General features: G+C 40.9%; 1 protein-coding gene across 2 annotated transcripts in view; it reads left to right on the top strand.

Annotated features, from left to right (window-relative positions):
* COMMD1 (copper metabolism domain containing 1) overlaps window positions 1-24912 on the top strand; it is a 117377-nt gene that overhangs the window by 78071 nt on the left and 14394 nt on the right. Inside the window, exon 3 of one of the 2 annotated variants that reach the window (XM_037896101.2) lies at window positions 2154-2548. The exons of the other annotated variant lie outside the window; for it this stretch is intronic. Within the exon in view, the coding sequence (XP_037752029.1) occupies window positions 2154-2207 (54 nt within the window). The 3' untranslated portion in view covers window positions 2208-2548. Of the gene's footprint in view, window positions 1-2153; window positions 2549-24912 lie in introns of those variants that run through there. 2 annotated transcript variants of the gene reach the window in all.

Below are 24912 nucleotides of genomic sequence, written 5' to 3'. Positions count from 1 at the left end.
AAGTTGGCATGAGGATTTTTTTAGTTTTAACTATTGGCTTTAATGTATTTCTATTTTGGACATAGAGCAGCATGTGCACACAGAAATGCTTTCATTACTGTCCAGTGGCACCTCATGACTCCAAATGAGAGGATGTTCCGTGTCCCTAGGATGGATGCAAAAGTTTTCATCCAAGTCCACACTTTACAGACTTTCTGACTGTCCTGCTAAGTTCTGCAGCTAGAAAGCTGATCTATCACTCTGTAGAGCCTAAGAGATGGTGGCTGTCTCCCTCTGCATTGCCACTCACTTGGCTTTTCTGCTCAGGGTGCTGAAGGTGGACCTAGAAAAGGTATCTTTTTTTTGCAAACTATCTTGTTACATCCAGACTAGAAGAATTGCATATGGTCTGTCAGGCCATCTGAACAAAAGGGTATTTTGCTGCTTAGGGAAGACACCCTGACTAGGATGGCCAGTTGCTTCATAATACATGATCTTTGATTCCACTCAGGCCTCTTCCTTTCTTTGTGACTCCATCTTTGATGCAAGTAGAATGGAATAATGGAGTAGCCACAGTAGGATGGGACCAAATTTGAGTGAAGAACTGGTATACTGGAGTGGATGCAAAATCCAGACTTGCTTGTCTACTCAAAAAGGGTGTCCAAGCTCTTTTAGAACCACCAAAAGACACCATCCCATAAGGACATGCTTCCCCAGCACTCCAGAATCTTGTCCCCTTCCCCCTTCCGAACAGGATCAGAAAATTCCCTTTCACTTCCTTCAGTATCAGATTCCTCCTCCTCTTTCTACTTTTTTGTTAATCTTGCTTTCATAGCATTCCTTCCTTGGTCAAACAGTTGGGGAGAACTGAGCTCTATCCTTGCTATAGGCCAGTATCTTTCCATTCTTTTCTGTGGGCATGTCTACATGCATTTTAGCTAAGTAGTCTTGCAATAGTGGTGTGATGTTGCACCCCATAATGCTTTATGAAAATATACTTATGAATGTATATATGTCATAACTGAAATGTTTTATGCTACATATGCCATGTAACATATCTCTGCAAAGGTTATGATCTACTGAATATATTCATCCTATTTCTGTGCATGTATCATTTTTGTATTCGAAGTTATGAATGTTGGCTGTGTACTTGTTTAATTTTAAGTAGCCTTAGTAAAGCATTTGGTCAGCTTCTTTAGAAAGGAATTTGCAAGTTAAGTGCCCAATCAAAAAACACTTAAGCTGACAATGAACTTGGAGACGCCAATCCACATCTGAGCTTTCCCAGGAATGTGAAGGAAGGCTGGTAAGGAACTCAGTCATGCATGGACATGTGACTTGCCCATGTGATTCCAAAACTCCATCTTGGAGCTGGATTTTGCATAGGAGAGAGGAGGGGGTCTCCACCCACAAGAGAAAGTCTATTTAAGCCCCTGGGAGATCCCTCCATTTTGTCTTCAGCTGGCTCAAGAGATAGCCTCTACCCCCAAAGGTTACCTGAAAAAGACTGGAACAAAGGACAGTAACCACAGGGGTGGGAGTGATTGCTGGACCCAGACTAGAAGGAGGCAAGTCTGTAAAAGAAGCTTACTGGAACATCTCTGAGGGTGAGATTTCATCTGTAATCACTTTCTTACTGGATTAGGCATAGACTTGCGTGTTCTATTTTATTTTGCTTAGTAATTCACTTTGTTCTGTCTGTTATTACTTGGAACCACTTAAATCCTACTTTTTGTATTTAATAAAATTGCTTTTTACTTATTAATTCACCCAGAGTATATGTTAATACCTTGGGGGGCAAACAGCTGTGCAGATCTCTCTATCAGTGTTATAGGGGGGTGAACAATTTGAGTTTACCATGTATAAGTTTTATACAGGGTAAAACAGATTTATTTGGGGTTTGGACCCCATTGCGAGTTGGGCATCTGAGTGTTAAAGACAGGAACACTTCTTAAGCTGTTTTCAGTTAAGCCTGCAGCTTTTAGAGGACGTGGTTCAGACCTGGGTCTGGGTTTGCAGCAGGCTAATGTGTCTGGCTCAAACCAGGCAGGGCACTGAAGTCCCAAGCTGCCAGGAAAAACAGGGTCAGAAGTAGTCTAGGCACATCAGTTGGCAGTACCCAAGGGGTTTTCTGTGATCCAACCCATCGCAAGTGGCTTTTCTGTCTTTCACAGAAGTTCATCTCAGAAGTGCACACAGAATTCAACAAATTTCTTCTTCCTACCTGACCAGTTTCCTAAGGACGGATGACTTAGGGCCGTGAAGGTTAAATGTGTGTGAAGTCCTACTTCTCTTGTTCAAAAGTTGAGAAGGATTTAATGCTTGTTTGTTCTGAAAGCTGCAACAACAACAAGTCTGCTACAAAACCACTATTACCAGATGGGCAGTGGACTTCCTCTTACCTGCTTACAAGCCAACAAAACACCACTATCGAACTCTGCTAGAAGGATGGTAGAGGGTTCATAACTTCCTGGGCTATGAGATTGAAGCCGCTACTTTCAAGAAATGTAAGGTGACAATGTGGCTCACTCTACAAACTTCCATAAAACACTGTCGGCTAGATCTTTCTGCATATGAGGATCTCTTCCTCAGAGTTCAAGTGGCACAATAAGGAAAACTTTCCATGTGTTACTGCTCATTACATCCACTGTATGTCCTTCACTTTCCTTATTGATAGGATGGGAGGTGCATATATGACAAGATTACTCATTAGGAATTCCTGTTGCTGCCCTTGCTTCTCCCATCTACATCCCCCCCCAAAGGGAAGTGCGATTTATATTCTTGTACCTTTTTCTTGTTTCTTTTTAACTTCTCACTCTGCAAATCTCTCTTTTTGGAGAAGCTTTTTATGGAAGGCTTATGGATAGATTATTTGTCAGCTTCCTTGCTGGTAGTTGGAGTGATCGTGGTGTATAACCTTGATTGTCCCTAGTGGTAGACAAAGGAAGGAAGTGCCACCAAAGCAATCTTTAGTGGGTAATATCTTTGCTCAGATATTTAATTTTACTAAAAACAAATAACACCATCTCTAATATTATCCTAGCTCTTAACTGATCCTGAGTTTGTCCTCTTCCTCCAGTTTTAGGTGTGGTGTTCTGTTTCTTCCTATTGGAAGTTGCATCAGTTTGTCCTTTAGACTTCAGGTTTTTTAAACAATTTTTAAATAGGAGATGATGCAAGATAATACAGTTTTGTGAGTAAAATTACACTTTTGAAATAGGTCTATCACAGAAACAGTGCGAGAATGGATAATAGTTTTTCAAATTAGGGATAGACAAGAGAAAATATTCTTAATTTGATATGTACTAAATGAAACAAATCCTTCATGTACAAATGGATCAGGTACCACCAAAGAACTCTTACTGCGCAATTCTGCATGATTCCCAAAGCCTGCGTCCAAACACTTGAATGATACTTGTCTTTTCAAACTCTATATTAAATCTATTGTGCCCTCTATTGTTCTCATGCTATTCTATCTTTTTTGTTGTTTTGCCTGGGATCTGATCTTACTGCTTGTATTAATCTTTCCTAAATATAGCTTTTCTGTGTCTTCAGAATTCTGGAACAATAACTGAATGCTTGAATTTTAAATTAATTTACTTTCATTATTTCTAACTATCCATAACATTTCTACTAGGTAGTATGACAATTTGATTATAGAGTGGGTTTAATTTTATTAATTTCATTTTACACAAAAATGTTAGGGTAATTTAATGTCACATTACTTGATAAATGCCAATGTAAATATAAAACAATCTATCTTCTCCCCACAAAAGAAACCCTCACACAGATTCAGTGGGGTTGCAGGGCTGTAAAGGAAAGCTGAATTTGGCCCTATATTTTCACTTTTCATCTGAGGATCTCGAAGCTCTGGAGCTCCATTAATTAAACTTCCAAACACCCATCTTCAGTAAAAGGAATTAACCCCTCTACTTCCTATCTGAACAGGAAGCCAAACATTTTGTGGTCTGTGGTAATTTTTCAAAAAATTGAATGACTGAATGACATAAACCCCACAACCAGCCAATGTCCGTCATTAAGTACGGTAATTTTGTCCAGTGTCCGTCTGTAAAATAGGCACAATAATCTTTCCTTTGACTTGTCTATTAGATTGTAAGCTATTTGGAGGAGGGATTCTCTCTGTCTTACTATGAGGGTGTTCAAGGCGTGATGCAATGGGACCCTGCTTATAGCTGGAACCTCTAGGCATTACTAGAATTCAAATAGTCAAACAACAGAAATAGGTCTTACACGTATGGGCCAAATTCAGTCTGAGTTTTATGAAAATTGAATGACTCTATGATACAGAAATATACTGTGTACTGTTCCTATTATGTAGTTTTTAAAATCCCAACCTTTCTGACTATTCTTTATACATCAGAAAGGCAGGGGGAAGAAAGAGAACAATCCATTTTACTTTTGAAAGTGCAGATCATCTACAGTTACTGATTAAGAGCCCTGTTCTGTACTCTTTAGTCACTCTTTACTTAGGTAAAACTCCCATTGAGTTCAGTGGGAGTTTTGCCTTGAGTAGGGAGTGGTCAATTGAACCTTATGTTGCTGGAGATGACAATATAGTAAGAGTTGCAATAATTGTTAAATAGCACTGACTTTATATACCAAACTCATATAGCCCCTGTCGTGAGAATGTGACAAGATTGCACTATTGTCACAAGCAGATAGTGCTTAATTAGTGGTCCAATTTGCACTATAAACCCTAATTATCAGAGTTTCTAACTTAGCCATAAGTAAGGCTATGTTTTAGGCATGGGTATTTTTAGTAAAAGTCATGGACAGGTCACGGGCAGTAAATAAAAATTCACTGCCCGTGACCTGTCCATGACTTCTGCTATATACCCCTGACTAAATCTGGGGGCGGGGGCAGCCCGGGGGCTCCATGTGTGCTGGAGGGGGGCAGCTCAGGATCCCCACTGGTGATGGGGGTGGGGCGGGCAGCATTGAATCTTTAATGCAGTGGCTGGGGCAGTGGGGGGGCAGGCAGCATTCTGTAGCATTGAATCTTTAATGCGGTGATAAAACCATATGAGGTAACACTGTTTTGTCAGTTAGGCAACCTGTGTAGACAGCAAAACTATGGTTGTTGAAAACCATTCAAAACTAGGTCAAAACCTAGTGGGCAGCTCTCAGACTGTTTTAAAGCATTTTGACCAGCAAAATAGTGAGACCTGAAAATGATTTTCAAGATTAGCTTTTAGAAAAACATTTCAGGACAAGGTATATTTTCCAGTTATCAGGGGGACAGCTGTGTTAGTCCATATTCACAAAAACAACAAGGAGTCCGGTGGCACCTTAAAGACTAACGGATTTATTTGGGCATAAGCTTTCGTGGGTAAAAAACCCACTTCTTCAGATGCAAGCTTATGCTCAAATAAATCTGTTAGTCTTTAAGGTGCCACCAGACTCCTTGTTACATTTTCCAATGTTTTCTAAGACACATCTCTCTCCTTCCAGCAACTCATTTCTAGAGGGTTAGCTGAAGGACTGGAGTTTAAGATCTCTCAGTAGGCTGCAGAATTACTACAGTGCACATGAAAGTTTACCCAGTACTTGGGCACACTATACCTTGCTCATGCTAGTGTTGTGATACACTGTAATTGTCCATATACTAGGGCTATAATTCCATCATTTAAAGAACAATACATTCACACTTTTTTTTAAAGGAAAGAAAAGACATCAATGTCTAGGTTAATTGTAAAGGAATATGGTAGAATGATTATAACTTCTTTGTTATGTGGAAATTTCTTAAAACACTGCAGACCATATTAATCCCTAGTGTAAAACCATTGCAATAAATGGACGTACCTCAGAGATTAATTCAGTCCACTGTTACCATAATATTTATCAATTTTTATCTACATTTTAACACTGGGCCATCACATTAGTATTTGAATGCCTAATTCCAAAACAATAAACAAAATATATTGAAATTAAAGAACCCTCCTTGTTTGAGAATTAAAACATGTCTCATTCTACTTTGCATTAAGTGTGCTGTGTAGACTTTTGGCCTGTATCACAAACCTCATTATTAGATTTGTAAATTTGTTATGGATACTATCTATCAACAGTACTTGTAAATTATGGTGTAAGAGTTTTCATAGTCAGGAACAGGGACTTAACTCTTGGTTTTGAAACTAACACTCACACACTCTTGCTCTATCTCTATCAGATTAAAGGGGCTAGCAATAGAAAGAGAGAGAGAGAGAATGACATTTCCTCCCCTTGTTCTTCTGGACTGGCTCCATTTTGTATGTTCTCCTGCACTTCAGGTTAACAATATTCAAAGGCTATTAAATTATGTATATGCTAAGTGAGATTCTATTTCTGTTATTTTTTCATTTAATAAACAAAAAAGCAGCTGCAGATCAGGTATCTGTTCTTAAACGCAGCATGGATTTGCTATAAATGTCTGAGGATTTTAAACTGATGTTGAGAAATGGGGAAAGGTACAGTAGCTAAAATTTTGCTTTTTGTTTCCTTGACTTGGAACATTAGTCTGAAAAGAAATATCTGGGAAGTTCTGCATTGTAGAGCTGGTGTGATCTTTTCTCTAAGCAATAAGAATAAAGGTTATGAATTATTTTTAGCTCTGGGTAATTACTTTAAAAATCTGGTAGTTTTTTGTAACTGACTGCACAGGGTATCAGTCTAGACTCTAGAACAGTGTTTCCTCAGTTGTTACATTCCATTTTATAAGAAGAAGATCCATTCACAGATCACCTCCTAACGCATTTCCTTCAACTCCCATTGATAATTTCTCAAAATACTTTATTCTGTTGATCACCAGAAAGAGTTCCTGAACCTTGGATGCCTATAGACTATAATCTTGGAACTACTGGTTTACAGAATAAATCGTATATGTCTCGAAAATGAAAGCTAACATGCTGTTTCCCTTTAAATTAATTTATCATATATTTTCTGACTTCCTATCTGCATCTTAGTTAAAAGGACACTGTCAAGTGACTAGGCCCACATTTTTATTTACTAGAAATAAAGATTCACTGAGGAATTTAAGCACAGAATTTACATATGGTCACTTTAGTCTTGAAGCGTTCCAAAATGTTCAGGATCAACGCAAAGGCACCTGACTCACTGAAATACCAGCTAGGGTACAGTATTGCTCCATTCACTGCATACACTGGATACATGCACTTGAGCAAGCACTCTCTGTTCCTGTTCACATCCCAAAGGGTAGGTGTGTGAGTGCTCAAAAGAGTGCAAATGGAAATACAAACTGCTGATTTAGTTGAATTGCATAAGCATAGTACAGAGGAGAGGAATACTTAGTGTATAGAGTTTTTGTGTTAAATTGAGTGGCTATCACAGAGATATCTAAGCATTGTTGGCAGCCAACAAGCATTTCTGCTTTGTGAAATCTTCAGTCATGTAATCAAGTGAAACCTATAGTTGGATGTAGAAGAATTTTCTTTTATTTTATTAATTTTGATGAATATCTGAGTGTTTTCTCAGTGTTTAGTAGAAATTAAAAGCATAAAAACTTCAGATGCTAACTGTCATTTAGAGAAGTTGAAATTCATTACAGATTATCAAATATTTGATCATATTGCAGATTAGTTAATATTTCTTTCTGAATAATTGCACACTTAATTCCTTGCTAGAGCCACCACACACACACACACACACACACACACACAGTTTTATTACCCTCAAGTGATATTTAACATTTGAAAACAACCGTGTGCATTCTGTTTCTTTGAAAGAGGGAGAAATTGATAACTAGTAGCATTTACCCACCTCTCTTAATCCTCTTCCTTTTAGAATTTACACAGCTCCTGCACAAATAACCACTTATACTTAATTTTACATTGTTTGTGCTGCTGTAGTTAAGCATCTGTCAGTTTCTGTTGTAATTTATGTTTCCAGGTATTTATCACTCAGTTTGAGCCTTTAAAGGCCTTTTTTGAGAATATTGTCTTTACTGTTGGCTTGTCCTTCTCTTATTGGGCTGGCATGGATTGGAGATAACCTCATCTTCTCACCTTCTCTCATAGTTGTGGTTTAAGGCTTTGGGCACCCTCTGCTTAGGCACTCTATTTCTGAGTATGCACTGTTCTGATGTATATTCTAATTAATACAATAGACTCTTGTGATACATATATCAAAGCACGGTCCTGTAGTTCTGGTGAGTATATTCTGTTTGTCTCGATGAAGAAGGGACTTCAGGTCAATGAGTCAGGAAGTCCCAAGACAACCCATCAAGGTTACTGATCTATAGGTGATAAAACTTCACTTACCACTACTAATCTTCCCACTCTAAGAGATAAGCAAACAAGGAGTGTTCTTTAAATGTATCAGCAATGCACGATTCTGTCGCCTGAGTCTCAACACCCAGCATGAGCAGAGATATGTAGGTTGGGCAAAGTAGTGGAGGGTGTGGAATGTGAGGACTTGAAATTTAAAATTTGTACAGTGTTCAGCAGGAAGCCAGGGGAGTGGTGTGGTCTGGTTAGGCAAGACAGATCATTTAGACTTTTGCATTTTGGGCAGATTGGAAAGGAAAGATACGTCTGTCAGGCAGGCTAGAGAAGAGGAAGTTATAGTAATCAGTGTGGGAAATGACATAAGCAAGTGTTTTAGCTACTGGGTTGGAAAGAAAGAGGCAGATTTTAGAAGGGTTGTGGAGAAAAACTCATCATGATTTGGTGACGGTCTGGATATTTGGGGGCAAGATGAGGGAAGAGTCAAAGATGACACCACAGATGTAAGTTTTAGGGACACGCAGAATGGTATTATTAAGCTTGACCACCTTAAGCTTGAGGTGATAGCAAGCCCTTGATGATATATCAGAGATATGGTTAAATATGTGAGACTGGACACGAGGGGACAAGGCAGGTGTAGAGAGGTAGTTCATTAGTATAAAGATGATTATCAAAGCACCGAGCAAGTGAAGTTACCCTGGAGTAGGATGCAGAGGGAGCGAAGGGCAGCGCAGTCGCCAAAGAAGTGAAGTCCTGAGGGACTCTGAGAGATACTTGGAGAAGAGCTGCCAAAGGAGGCACTGAAAGAACAATTGGAAGGGGGGGGGGGCCCAATAAGGACAGGGTCACAAAACCCAGGCGAGTATAGTATATCAAGGAAGATGGGGGGAGTAATCAGCTGTGTGAAAGGCCACAAGAAGATCAAGGAGAATTAGAACGGAATGGAGACTGTGTATTTAACCAGGAATAGGAGTACAGTTTTGGTGACCAGAAAGGGCAAAAAAAAAAAAAAAAAAAATCGGAAGTAGCTCTAGGAGTGAATCTGAGGCTGTAACGTAAAATATAACATTAAATATTGCCATATACTATAGACAGTATTTCTCAAACTATGGGCCAGCATTGGTCCATGGCATTCTTTGTTGTGATCCACAGAAGAAGGCATTTTGAAAACCCCACATGGTAAGATGGTACCGTACAAAGAATGAAGAAGTTGGAAAAACAAATCACAGCTTTAGGTAATAACTGTATTTTAAATACTGCTTTAATAATGTTGAACCTTTGAAAGCAAGAACAAGGTACCTGCTCTTTGAGATTTGTGTAGCAGATATGAGATACTTAAGTATTATAGCAGAGAGGCAGGATGTAGTGGAATGAGAGTTTGGAAATCTGGGTTGTGTCCCAGCACTGCCACAGACTTCTGTTGTGAACTTTGGCAAGTTATTTAATCTCCTTGGTCTCCATTGCTTGTCTGTAAAATTAATATGTTCTATATCTCACAATGAATGTAGGTACACAGGTGAAGTGCACTGATAAAGCAGTGATGCATGCCATAGAAAAACCTATAAATAAATTAAGTTGGGTAAATACCTTAAATGTTTCAGTAAATTTTTGCTCAGATAAATTGAAATGGCTCAGACCCCTTTTTATGTTGACTTTCACCAATATTCTAGCAAAATGAGTTTGCTGGAAGGAAAGGTTTTGGAATCATGCAATTTTAAGTGACCATTATGGAGTATTTTTGAAAAAAACAAAAACATTTGAACTCAAACCCAGATATTCTCATTGCAAATTACATTCTTTTCAATCGGCAACAAAAGCCAATACTACTTGACATGTCCACCCAAATCTAATGATAATAGCTATGATTTGATTATGCTAATTGATAACTTGCAGTTCATTACTTGTGAATAACCTGCAGAGCAAGAATTATTTACAAAATTTATGTGGTAAACTTGTAATAATGTATACATTTGAGAAACATACAAAAGCTCACAGACAATTCACAAACATGAAATGAGGCTGAACTTGTCAAATTATTCTCTCAGCTCTATTGGTTATAAAGTATCTTGCACATGCATTGGGATGGACTTGAAGATCTAATAAACACTTTCTGTCTATAATTTCTGAGACCATATGACACAGACTACTACATCCCTGAAAGACAGAACTGTTTGTTGTACAAGCCTGTATGTCTTACGGTTTTGCAGGAGATGAAATTGCTATTTTCGTATCTAATTTCTTTGGCAGTATAATATCTTGCAGATAATGAGGGAATGCTTATTATAATGGTTAATTTGTTTTGGTCAAAACTCTCTAAGGGCAAACTATTTTTAGAGCCTATCTGTAGCATAAATTAACACAGGTGTTCTGAACCTCACTTAGATAGAGATGGATCACTTTACTAAAAAATACACACCATTTTTCTCCATAAAATGATTAAATACAAATTCAAGTTGTTTATTAATGTGTTCCTGGGTCAACAAAGCTGTCACAGGATTCAGGGTTTACGCATGAGGAGAGATTGCGAAACAAAATTTATTTAGCATCAAAAAGAGCAAAGTTGTAAGAGCTTCTGAACAGTGCAGTAAAAGATCAGCCCTTTCTTTTTCCAATCATTGACTGAAATAACTACACTTTTTTATACCACATGTAGATATTTTTAGTATCACCTAATTCATAAATAGACTGGTAGAAAATCAGAGGAAGGTCAGCCTTCATAAAACTTATTTAAACCATACAGTCGGAGGTTCCATAGACATGCACGTACGTAAGATTTCAAGAACAAATATCTAGACCTGATATGTAAACAGAATCGTACCACAGGAATGCTCTGAGGCTGCATGGTCATGTTCACATTAAATTAGTTTTCCACGTGCAGAAGGACAGGCGCCTCAGCGGTGATCCAGGGAGCGGAATGGCCTCAAGCTAGACTGTAGGGAACGCAGCACAGGCACTATTGTCTCGTAAAGCCGTTGTGCTTGGCGTTGTCTGTGATGGTTTTCTTATACCGGGTGCAGAAGAGCCAGAGACAAAGGACTTTGTGTGGGGAGTGAGGACAATGGAGCAGAGAGTGGGAGAGGGGTTGTTGCTGTAAGAGGGGTCAGGCACTGAGGAAGAGTGCTAGGTAGGGTGACCGCCTTTTCAAAAGGCAAAAACGGGACATATGCAGGAGCCCCCGCCCCCTCCATGGCCCTGCCCCCTGCCCCTTCTCTTCCCCCTGAGGCCCCGCCCCCTGGCCAGGCCGGAAGCTGAAGCTGGGCCATGATAAGAGCCACCGAGGGAGCCCAGGCCACTGTGGGGAGCCTTGGACCCTCCACATGCCCTGGAGGGGGGCCCAAGAGCAGCCCCCAGTGTGTGCTCCCCCCCAGGGCAAACTGCCCAGGGGTCAGGTGGAGGGTCTGGGGCTCCCCCCAGTGGCCTGGGCTTCCTGGGTGTCTCTTACTACTACTCAGCTCAGGTTTCTGGCCTGGCCAGGGGGTGGGACCTTGAGGAGGAGCAGGGGGGCGAGGCTTCATGATAAATGGGGGTGGGGGGAGCGGCAGCTAAGGCTCACCTCAGCCTCCCCCCCTCCCCAGGAAGAGGCTGGCGCCGCCCCTGAGCCTTGGGCAGGAGCAGAGCGGCACTGCAGGAAATCTGAGACAAATGCTGTCCCAGAGTCATTCAACCTGGGAACTGGACTTGAACTTTGTGTTTCAGGACTATCCTGCCCAATTCAGGATGGGTAGTCGCCCATGCTGGGCAAGCCTTGGATTGGTTATTTGAGAAAATCTGTATTTTGCTAGCCCCTAAGGGAGGAAAGAAATCTAAATCTTGATAAAGAAAAGTTACTTTAAAGCTCATCAAGATGAAACCATTTGAAATTTAAAATTTTGTATAAGATCTGCATACCCATACAAATTATTCTCACTTTATGCAATAATGATGTAGAATTCTTTGTAGCTGGTGGTCGGTGAGTCAAATACTATGGCTAGAATTTTAAGAAATAAGGGCTGGATTATTTCATGACTACAAATAATATAGTTAAAATAATACGGGTGATTAAAGGCTTACCAGGCATAATCTACTTACGTGCATGACGAATTTTCACCTGTGAAAAGCATGGCAGAGGAAGATACGCATTGGTACTGTGAAGAGGCCTTCCAGGAATTAGCAACCCAATGTTTGAATAGCTGGAATGATGTGGATCATTAAAGCAAAGCAGTTGTGCAGATCTCCCTGCTAAAATGATACCTGCCTATGAGTATAACTGTTCCCAATTTGAAGAGTATTTGCTTTCTACTGCACTAATTATCATACTTCATACCAGTGATACAAAAGATCAGATTCTTGGTATGAAAATTATTCCTTGATATAGTTAATTAAACAACTTTTCCTGCAACTGCTGTCTTTAGTTATTTATAATTTATGGTACAGTGGATATTTAAAGCCGGTCAACTACATTCACTTACTGTCACCATAATACCATTATGTGCCTTTTTGTCTGTGCTTGCGTATTCAGAATTCTAAACACATAACTATACCATTTTAAGGACTTATCAAAAGGAAGCTTCCAAAAAGCAGATAATGAAAATCCTGTAGTAAAATTATTTCCTGTCATAGTATTAGAGGATCTCAATATAATGACAGGTTTCAGAGTAACAGCCGTGTTAGTCTGTATTCGCAAAAAGAAAAGGAGTACTTGTGGCACCTTAGAGACTAACCAATTTATTTGAGCATTGGTTAGTCTCTAAGTTGCCACAAGTACTCCTTTTCTTTTTGCTCAATATAATGGGAATCTGCAACATGCAGATGAGTCATTTCTTGGAAGCAATCAGTTATAAACAAGGGGAAAATAAGTTTTTCTTCACATGTGTTGTTTTGTTCATCTAGTATGATAAAACTTTTTAAATGTTGGAACACATACACACTAGTGGAGTTTTAATGAATGTTACATTTTCTAATGCATACTACTGAGAACGAATATCTGAAAACTTGAGAGGCAAACCTTCATAGCTAGCCTTGATAAAGTTTAGGAGACTGTTTGCAAGGCAGGAAACGTAGTTAGAAGTTGCTTCAAAACTTACTTTTTCATCTACTTACTGCATTGTGCACCAGGAAAAATAAGCCTTAAAAGTCTCATTTAACAGTCAGAATGTCTCCATGTGGGTCACTAGACAAAAGGCAAAAAGACAAGTGCTTAATTTGGGTTCCTGTAGCTTGAAATTTTTAACGTGATTTATGTACAAGTTCTTGGTGGATGGATTTGCAATGCATGGCATCATTAAGGATACAGCAGGAGCTGTTTCTCCCCCCCGAATAATTTCCACATTCATTTCATAGGATGATTGATTTATATGTTCTCAACTTCTTTGCTAAGGGTATGAAAGTAATTGGCAAAAACATCTTTAAAATGTTTTCCTGTGTGGATTTGTATAGGGTTGCCAGGCGTCAGGTTTTGGGACCCTGGGGGCTCTGGTCAACACTGCTAAAAGGCAGGCTCCCTGCCTGCCCTGGCTCTGTGTGGCTCCTGGAAGCGGACGACATGTTTGTTTCCTAGGTGCAGGGGCAGGCACAAGGGCCCCGCGTGCTGCCCCATCCCAAGCTGCGGGGGGCAGCGCCTGCGGGCGCGGGCAGCACGCAGAGCCCCCTGGCCCCTCCGCGTAGGAGCTGGACATGCCGGCTGCCTACAGGAGCCACCTCAGGTAAGCGCCGCCTGGCCGGAGCCCTGAGCCCCCTCCCAGACCCCAACCCCCAGCCCTGAGCCCCTTCCCACACCCAAACTCCCTCCCAAAGCCTGCACCCCGCACCCAAACCCCCTGCCCCAACCTGGAGCCCCCTCCTGCAACCCAAACCCCTCATTCCTGGCCCCACCCCAGAGCCCGCACCCCCTCCTGGCCACACCCTGGAGCCCTCACCCTCTCCCAACCCCCTGCGCCAGCCTGGTGAAAGTGAGTGAGGGCGGGAAAAAGCGAGCGACGGAGGGAAGGGGGATGGAGTGAGCAGGGGGTGGGGCCTCAGAGAAGAGGCAGGGGGCAGGGCAAGGGTTTTTGGTTTTGTGTGATTAGAAAGTTGGCAACGCTAGTATATAAAGATGTCACCTGGCTGTTTTGCTAAGTTGCTGCCATAGTCACTGGTGAATCTTGCTGTTAACTGGCTAGTGGTCTGCCCCCAAATAGCAAACTAGCTATTTACTATTACAGTGGTATGGCACTGCCACTGTAGTTAAAGTTTTGTCACAACTTTTGTTTAACGTTCAACCTTTCTAAGTCTTCTAAAATTCACATTTCTTTGCAATTTGGTGGCCCCCTGGAGGGTACAGGATGGGGTTAGTGACCAAAATTTGGGATCATTTGAGTTGGGGTTAGTGGCGATAAACAAACACGATGCCATCAAAGAAATACCTGACTTCACCATCAGTTTCTCCTCCTAATGGAAACAATCTATAAGCCCCTGAATATGGCTAACTACCAGGGTTTAAATGGGGTACCAGTATATGCCATTGTTAGGCTTGGAAGGATTAGTTTTTTTCAGTAAGTATAAGTAATTGTCAATTTCAGCATACAGGTACAAACCCCAGTGAAAAACTAAATGGTAGTTGAAATTTACAGATAGGCAACATAAGAAAATGCTGCTTCAGAACTTATCAGAGTTTGATTTGAGGATATTTACTTTGTATATTTTGACATGGGATGTTGACAATTTATAACTGTTAAAACAAAGTTCTAACTTTTTTAATCTGTTTGCTGTTATTAAATAAGTCTGAAACCACAATTGTCTAATTCCCCCATAATTTCCCACAACTATGAAAATGTAAATAATCTAAACAAAAATCTTTTAAAAAATCAATAATATCTGTCAAAATTACATAAAAAAATCAAATTCTGCCATGCCTAAAGTGATGGGATTCCTGGGGTGCAGCCTGGGACTGTGGGACCGCTGTGCCCCCTTAACTCTCCAGCCTGGGCTGTCCCTCACAAAATGCTTTGCTAGTGACAAGCAGCAAACCCCTCCAGGCGCTGTTACCACTCATCACAACTGCATGTGGAGCCCCAGACCCAGCTAGATTGCATGAATGCTCCCAGAGCCACTCATGAATCACACAGAGAAAGGCACCAGCTGAATCCTCCCAGCACTGTAGCTTAGGAATATACCGTCTTGCACTGCTCAAGACGAGCAGTGCAAGTTTATTAATTGGTTCACCACTTCATCAATGGAAAGTGGATATACACCTGCCTTTATAAACCTGAACAGATTTACCAAACTCTTCAGGCAAACTCACTGGTAAAGATAAACAGTAAAAGAAGTTTATTGACTACAAAAGATAGATGTTAAGTGATAGGCAAAAAGTCAGAGTGATTACCAAAAGAAAAGAAAATTTAAGCATGCACTCTAAACTCTCAACCCTATTAGACTGGGCAACATCTATATTACACAGTTTTTCTCACCCCACTGGGTACTGCAGTTCATAGTACACAGGTTTCACCCTTGAAACCCCAGTCTCCTCTGTTGGAGTCTTCAGTGTTCTGAGTGTCCTTGTTGCTTGCAGCATAGGTGGGGGAAGGAGAAATGTGAAGCACATGGCCGCTGTGTTCTGTTTTATACTCTTAGTCCATGTGCTTGGAGAACACAAGTCCAGGTATGTCTGGTGGAGCATTGCTGAGTCCCCAGGCAAGGTTGAGCAATTCCCCTGCTGTGGCCTTGAGCAGGTGAGTCATTGAATTGTAGCTCCCTTGCTGGACAATGGCTGTTGATGGTTTTTCGACACCCATTCGGTCGTCAAATATCCCCCCTGGTTATTGCCTTTGGGGAGCTAGTATCTGGGCGCTTCCCAGACCTACAGCATATTTTAGTGACAACTATACAACACAATCTTATAACTTCATATGCATTAATGATGTACATATTAGATGGAACAGTGGGGTTCAGCAGATCATAACCTTTCCCATGATACCTTAGAAGGCATGCTTTATATGCAAAAATCACAATTATATACACATGATGAATATGGGTTACAGGGCACTCCCCTGGGGTGTAGAGTCATACCTAACCATTATATAACTCCAGACTCAAGGTGAAATATACAATTTCATGGTAATAGAAGTGGAATTTATAAGGGATTCTGTGACTAATTTGCTCCCATATGTGAAACCAAATGTACCACCTGGGTGGCTAGTATCAGATGTAAATGACCAACCGTGTTTTGAGTTTGACTGTGTCAGCATAAAGGGGTTCAGGTCTCTGTACTGTTAACAATTAAATTGTGGAATTAAATGATGTAACAGCAAAAAGAAACGTTCTAAAAGTCCCCAGTGCATCAGTGAAGGACACTGTGCCCTCATTTTAATGAAGGTCAGAGCTGGTGTAGTAGTAAGGGCGAAACACTAAGCAGACATTTGCCAGCTGTTGCAAAAGCATTGCTGTTAATCTTTAAAGGGAGTTAATCTCTCTCTCCATGAGATTCAGTTTTACTTTTAAAAATATATATCTATAACTACTGTATCACAAATTGCTTCGTCTGAGCTGGTGAGTTAATACACTGTCTACTTGCATGACAGCCAAATCAGTATACCAGCCCTTGGAGGGTTTCAAAGATAGAATCCCTGAACAGTTGTCTAATGCTTTTCTTGTAATTTGTTAGACTTCATAAAATAGAATATAAAAAGAACAGTGTCAGAAGGTAAACCCAGTGACATTAATAAAAAATACCAAATTTGACAAGTTAAAAGTTGGCTGTTACTATTTTATCATCCTTGGAGACTGTGTAATTAATGTTTTAAAACCTGTATCAACCCATTAAAAATAGCACTGCTTTCAAGGGCACCTTAAGAGAGACTTTTATAAAGTTTTCCTGGGTCGTTTCACTTGGGACTTTCTATGATATTCTTCATAATACTGCAGGTAAAGTGTGTCTGTGTGTGTGTGTTTATATAATGTGCTAGGTGCTTTTGTTTATAAACTATTGGCAGAAGGATTAGTTTTTGGTTGAACATACTGAAAAGATCAAACCATTATGGATATTAGCAAAGCCCATCATCAGCAAAACAGCTTCCTCAGCACTAAAGATGGGCCCAAGCCAAAACATTTCTTTTGTTAACTTGTCCCATTCTGTTGCCCCTTGTTTATTACCTTTGGCATATTATCTAAATTCTGGGTTGTGAACTCTCTGGGGAGGGACTATTTATATGAATGATGCCTATTACAGTGGGGCTCTAATTTCTATTTGGGGGCCCTAAGTACTGGTACAATTAAAAAAACTACCATTACCACAATTTGAAGAGGTAGGAATCTGAACTTTGTAGCATCCAGAGGGATGATTTTAATAAAGACCCGTTAATTGAATGATGATAAACAGATTAATCAAAGTAAGTTACATGGATTAAACATTAATTTTGAGTACTAGTAAAGAACTCACTTTTTTGAGAATCAAAAAGAGAGAAGGGAGAAACCTAGCACCATTCTGACTTAGTTTAGTTTAGCAGTTTAAGGGGAAAGGGGGGGAATCTCAAAAACATGTGCCCATAGCCCCAGGCACACACACAGTCCTCCTCCTATATTATATTTAGAATTGTTTTCTATATGGGTTCATAACTTATTTCAGGAACCATTAATTGGGGACTGGAGGGGAGAGGGGCAGTTCTAAATGCAAAGCTAATTCCCTGTCCACATTATCTCAGGAAAGTCCTTTTAGCCAAGGGAATTATTAAGACCCATTTTATGGTATTCAGTGGCATTCTACCAACTCTGCAGTAGACAAGAATAAATATATGTCAAGCATACCACCATGTACGTCTTTCTCAAAACTCCTTTAGTTATTTATTGAATTCTCTTTTAAATTTGTGAGTGCATTGAGAGCTCTTGAAAGTGAGACACTGTTGTTGGCTCTGAGTTAAGCATAATGCAACTAGCGCACTCCAAACTTCTTCATGCATCTCTTGCAATGCATCTCTCTCTCTCTCTCTCACACACTGCTAATACTATATCCCCAAGTTCTTCCTGAAAATAGATAGACAAAGTGGGTGAGGCAACACTGGGTTTTGGACAAGCTTCTGTTGGTGAGAGAGACAAGCTTTTGAGTTCTTCAGGTCTTCAGGCTCTGAGTAAGCTTGAAAGCTTGTCTTTCTCACCAACAGAAGTTGGTCCAATAACCAATATTACCTCATCCACCTTGTCTCTCTAATATCCTTGGACAAACAGGGCTACAACAACACTGAAAACAGATAGGCAGTATCTGAAAGTGGTGGTGGTGGTTTTGGGCACAAATAAGCACCAGCATGAGGTAATTGAACCCAGCTTCATTAATTAATGAAGCTAATTATGTTTTCAGATCTCCAGAGATGAAGGCAAAGTAATGTACGTCGGTAGGAACAATGTGAACTTTTGTATACTTCACTGGGTTCTGCATTAACTAACAATTCAAGAAAAAAGATTTGAGCATCTTTGTGAATAGTTCAAAGAAACTCACTGCTTAGTATGCAACAGCTGTCCAATTAAAACCAAACATAATGTTAGGATGCTGTCAAGGTTCCTTCCCCACTCTGAACTCTAGGGTACAGATGTGGGGACCTGCATGAAAACCTCCTAAGCTTACTTTTACTAGCTTAGGTTAAAACTTCCCCAAGGTAGAAGCTATTTTACCTTTTGCCGTTGGACTTTCGCTGCCACCACCAAACGTCTAACCGGGTTTATTATTGGGAATGAGCCGTTTGGAAACGTCTTTCCCCCCAAAATCCTCACCAAAACTTTGCACCCCCCTTCCTGAGGAAGGTTTGATAAAAATCCTCACCAATTTGCATAGGTGACCACAGACCCAAACCCTTGGATCTTAAGAACAATGAAAAGAAGCATTCAATTTCTTACAAGAAGAATTTTAATAGAAGAAAAAGTAAAAAGAATCACCTCTGTAAAATCAGGGTGGTAAATACCTTACAGGGTAATCAGATTAAAAACATAGAGTATCCCTCTAGGCAAAACCTTAAGTTACAAAAAGACACAAAGACAGGAATATCCATTCTATTCAGCACAGCTATTTTCTCAGCCATTTAAAGAAATCATAATCTAATTTATATCTAGCTGGATTACTTACTAAGTTCTAAGACTCCATTCCTGTTCTGTCCCCAGCAAAAGCATCACACAGACAGACTCAGACCCTTTGTTTCTCCCCCCTCCAGCTTTGAAAGTATCTTGTCTTCTCATTGGTCATTTTGGTCAGGTGCCAGTGAGGTTATCCTAGCTTCTTAACCCTTTACAGGTGAAAGGGCTTTTCCTCTGGCCAGGAGGGATTTTAAAGGTGTTTACCCTTCCTTTTATATTTATGACAGATGCCATAAAACTGAAAATAAAAAATAATTATATGCACTCACCTGCAATACCGTGTTGAGTTCTGGTCATCTAGTCTAAAAAAACTGATAGAAATAGAAAGAGTTCACGGGTAAGCAGTGAAAATAATTAGAGGTACGGAAAAACTTCCAGAATTAGAGAGATTGAAAAGATTGGGACTGTACTTGTGTTAGAGAAGAGATGAGTAAGAGGGGACATTATAATGATATCAAAGTAATAAATGTTGAAAAGAAGGTAGATAGGGTAAATGGTAGGGCCCATTCTCATCATTCAAAAACAAAGGGACATCCAAGAAGTTACTAAACTGAAAAGCAAGACATTTAAAACCAGTAAAAGGAAATATTTTTGTTTCCATAATGCACTATTTGTCTGTGGAATGCATGGTGTCAATGATATCTTGTGGCAAAGAGCTTAGCAGCATTTTAAAAAGAATAGCACATATTTATATGATTAAATGGAACCCTAGAGCTACATCTGTAAAGATTAAAAAAGTTTAAAACACTTCAGAGTTGGAAAGGAATATAAACCCTAGTGCTTGAGGACACAAGCCAACCTACACATTATTTTGGAAAAGTTCAATGGCCTGTGTTATACAGGAGCACAGACTAGATGAGCACAACGATCCCTTCTTGCCTTGCAATCTCTGAAAAATAAACGGTTGGGTTTTTTTGATAGGTTTATGATTTCAGTGTCTGGGGCCAGCCAAGAATGGGGTTGTGCCTAGACACTGTACAAACACAGTAGCAGACAATCCCTGCCCTGAAGAGTTTACAAGCTAAAGAGACATGGGGCAGAAAGGGATATTACAGACAGCAGAGAGAACAGTATGTTGGTCTACAAATATCATTTTAGTGCCATGATTTTTTTAAAATGGGTGGTATTTGGTTCTGTGGGGATTAGCTACATGAAAAAATAAGGGGAAAAAGAGAGAACCATGGGCAAGGGGGATAGGGCTGAAGAAAAGAGGGAGGAGCGGAAGGAGACTATTATGAGGGAAAGATGATGCTGAGGTGAAGAGATTGTGAGGGAGGAGGAGGTGGAAGGGGTTTGTCGCAAACCGTCACTCCCATAATGCAGAGACTGTCCTGCTGAAATTGTTAAATGATACTCTGACATCACCAGTGTCCCTTCTGTCTTCAGTCTCTGGCTGACTCCTCCCTGCAGTTTCTTTCCCCAAGACTATGTCACTGGTAGGAGGTGGAATAGCACATAGGTCCTAGCGCCTCGGGGGAAGGGGGTGTCTCCCCTGAACAGTTCTGGGTTTAGAGGTTGCTGGTTAGGAAGAAACTTCTCATAGAGGTAGGTTATTCCATAACAGTCCACTTCCTGCACCTTCCTTGGAAGCCTCTGATAGTGGCCACTGTCAGAAGTAGGATATTGGATTAAATGAACCATTGGTCTGATCCAGTACGGCAGTTCCTATGTTCCTGTGAAGGACTAGAGTGAAATGGTGCACACTAGCCTAATCTCCTCCTCCCAAACCTATTCCATTATCAATATTAAGACAGCAATAAAGGAAAAACCTGACTGACTTGTGCTATCTTAATGTCACTGGGTTCACTGCCACCTGTGTGACGTCATGTACTAGATGAGTTTCAAGGAGAGATTATAGGTTTTGTTGTTCAGATTGTCTAAATTGTGTTTCTGCTCTCTTACTGAGTTCTAATTTCTTGCCCCGCTCACTTTCTGGTAGTCACTACAAGCTCAGTCTTGCTGAGTGCCTCATGCAACGTACAGAACACTCTCAATGCCCATTGAAGCAAGTCAGAGTTGAGGATGCTGAGGACATCAGAGAATGAGACCCAAATTGTGTATATATAAACTGAGGTGGAGGCCTTCGACCTACCATGTTGTCTGTTAGCAGGATCCCTAAGGGATCAACCAGTTTCATAGGTGAACCTACCTATAGATATTTAGAAATCTGATCAGGTGTTGGACTCATGTGAGTATTGTTGTAACTTGAACTGCTATAGCCTTATTGTTATGAGGACGCTACAGCCAAATGCCTCTCCCTTTAAGAGTAAATTATTCTGGGTTGCTTCCTTTTGTGTTGCCCGCTTTCCTAAAAGAGAGAACAGCACTGCCTTCTGTCTCAATGCCATTTATCTCTCTATCTTGTACGATGATATAATTCACCACTGAAGTATCAGGTGCCCGCACAAATCATGAGGCATGTGCACAAAAATGCATTTTTCTTTCTCTTTCACTTCTGTTCAGTGTACTGGATTGTTTTTGTGATGGTATTATTGTGGGAAGGCTCGGTGGGATTTACGTTTTGCTCTGAAAGCACTGAAGTTAGAAGTCAGCCTGATGTCTTTCAGGAATGAGTTCCAGAGTCAGTTGCCAGAAGGCTCTGTTTCCTGCATACACAAATTTCACTCTTGAGGTGAACATTTCAGTTGTTTTTTGCTGGAACGTAACTGTCATTGAAAGTCATGGTCACAGAGGCAACTTGGAGTAATCCACTGGAGATCCCAGGTTTGGGGACTATTGTCCAGTCACAGGCATGAAAGCGAAGGAATCGTCCTCTTACTGTAGCTCTTCAGCAGGAGCAATGACCTTAAATCTGCCTAGGGAAAAGTTCCAAATCCCAAGAAGTCTGCTTGATAAGGGAGCCTATAGAAAGCTGGAAGGCACTTTACAGATACGTGCCACAGAGCAAGTCCTGTAAAAGCTGACTGCACGATGAGGATAGAGACTGGAATTTATGGTTGGGGGCGGGGGGGAGAGGGGAGGAGATAATCCTGCTTTCAGAGTAGAAATTACATAAAATTAAGTCTGTCATTCACATGCACCTCTGCACTTCAGATGGGGATAAGTCCTCACAAATTTTCAAGGTCCCGTCCTGATATTTTCAGAACATGACTTGTTGCCAAAGTTTGGGGTGGGGAAGGAGAATGACCCACTAAAAATAGCTGCTGGGTAGTATCAGAAGTTTATACTTTCCCATGCACAAATATCTGGAGTTTTCATATGTGAGTGACTTTATATAAACGGTGGATCACTATTACAGTTGTTAAATCACTGTTCTGCAGTTCTCTTATGGAAATGGATTTGACTTACTACTACTTGTCCTTGAATTTAAACAGAAATATAGAGCATTTTCCTCTGAATCAACTCTCCTTTGAAAAGATGTAGTTAAGTGTGAAGTCTGTCAAAAGAAACGTGAAATATTGTGAGTTTGAAAAAAAACAACCTTGATGGCAAGTCTGCTTTTTAAGGGCACAATGAAAAATGGTGTTCTGATCTGTTCTGATGGATTCAGTTTTTTAAAAATCTGATGTGTGTGGTGCAGTGACTGCAATGCAGATTTTGTACTTCACTCACAGCTTCATTCACTTCTCTAACAAATTATGAAATTACGTGTTTAATAAAACAAAGTTATAGTATGAACTAAGGCAAAGGACAGGGCCTGAGGCCCCGTTAATGGGACTCTGCTTGGATAGAGTCTTTGTAGGACTGGCATGCTCATAGTTTCGTAGCTTCAGCTTTCATCCTGTTTCTTAGCTTTTCTCTCTCCATGAGGAAAGAGAGGTGGACAGTAGGGTACTTATGTATTATAGATATTAGCAAGTGTAAGTTTCAGTAAAATAGTGGTGAAAAATTTGCAAATGTTTAACTCTCTTTTTTCCCCCAAAAGAAATACTATTCACTCTTTCATTATCTCCATGACTGCGAATGGTGCTGGTGTCTGTCAGTGGGCGTGATCAAAAGCTCATTGAAGTCAGTGGCAGGACTCTCTTTGACTCTAATGGCCCAACAAGAGCTGCAATTTTACTGATACTTCCCTGCAGAAAGCCCTGAAGCTGTAATAAAGCAATGCCTCTCTGCTTTAGGTTATAAGATCGCTTCCAATATAATCCTGATTTTGGACTTTTTATACATACAACTTTTACACTGAAATTTCTCAGTCTGAGACCAGATGGGGAAAAAAAATTTCAGTGTCTTGTGCTTTTTAAAATTGTAGTCTATATTTTGTCTGCTTTTACTTCACAATTATTCTGTAAAATTAAACTCATTATGTAGGTCCTAATAAGGATTTGTGCTTTGCAATAGTGATATAACTTCTAATAGTCCCTTTCTCCATTGCAGTGGTATTTTCAAGCCATCAGTGTAGTAAAAGGAAGTTCTCATATTATTTAAGTGTAATCAATGGCACTTTTAACTGTTGAGTCTTTCTGTTTATAGTAACAATACTTTCTGTTTATAGTAAAAATGCTGGCCAGTGCCTCATGACGTCTGTTATGTGTTGTCATTGTTTGAGTGCCCCTGACCTGCTAGTGAGATTTATAAGGTTCTTCAGGTGTTTGAAAACCCTTTTGTAATCGCTATTGAATAGGTGGGAGCACTCTGATAAATTTTAAGTTGTGATTTTTAAAGTTGCTTAAAATCAAATTCCATGATATTGGGCGTCCCATGAGATCTTTCAGAGGTGGTGGGTGGTTATGCATTTGTTTAGTGAGCTTGGCACTGTACAACAGAAATGATCCCTGTCCTGAAGAACTTGCAGACTAAGAAGTTGTCATTTTATAAAAAGAACTTGTCTCCTGCAGGGAAACTGTATAAATTTCCAATCATTACTAGCCGTGGTTCACCTCCAGTGTTTACTCCAGGGGGAATTCTGTGGGCCCATGAGTTCTTTGCTTTCCTGCAGAAAGTGACAGGGAAGCAAAGGGAAACCATGCCCCAAACGGAGGCGAGGCATAGAGGGTACACGGGGTCACGTGCCACTGCCCCCCTCCATTTCTGCAGGCACAGAGCTGCCCAGCTGAAGGAGGGTGACACTCAGTTCTGATGATTCTGCAACTAGATGCCGCCTCCTGGGTCCTAGTGCTGGTCGTGCTCCTCTTCTGTGTGCTGTTGTCTGTACAACAGTGAGTGCCTGTTGTGGGGTAGGGCAAGAGGGGTGGGGTGGGGGAAGAGGCAGTGGGGATGGGTAGGGCAGGGGGGAGGGGGTTGTGGAGTGAAGGGAGGGGCAGGAGAGAGTGGGTAGGGGAAGCGGATGGGGCAGGGGGCAGAGGAGAAGAGGAGATAGGGGAATCGGGCGTGGGGAGTGGGAGCCCAACGTGCAGTGTCCCCAGCACTGGCCAGCAGTAGCTGCAGTTGGGGCTCTCCCATTAAGCAGGCCCATCGAACCCTCACCCAGACAAACTCCCCCCTTCCCTGAACCTTGACCATCCCCATGAGCCTCCCGCACCCAGACCCCCAAACCACTGAGCCCCAACCAGCTGCACCCAGACCCCCACCCCACCAAGCCTCACTGCCTCAGCACCAGGATGCCCCGATAACCCCCCTACCCAGACACCCCCCCGCTAAAGCCTAACCACCTTCACCTGGGGCACCCCTCATTTCCCCCCCTCCCCGCAGAGCCCCTGTGCAT

Source organism: Chelonia mydas, chromosome 3, assembly GCF_015237465.2.
Source record: "Chelonia mydas isolate rCheMyd1 chromosome 3, rCheMyd1.pri.v2, whole genome shotgun sequence".
NCBI lineage: Eukaryota > Metazoa > Chordata > Testudines > Cheloniidae > Chelonia > Chelonia mydas.
This window is presented reverse-complemented; position numbering and strand designations above follow the sequence as displayed.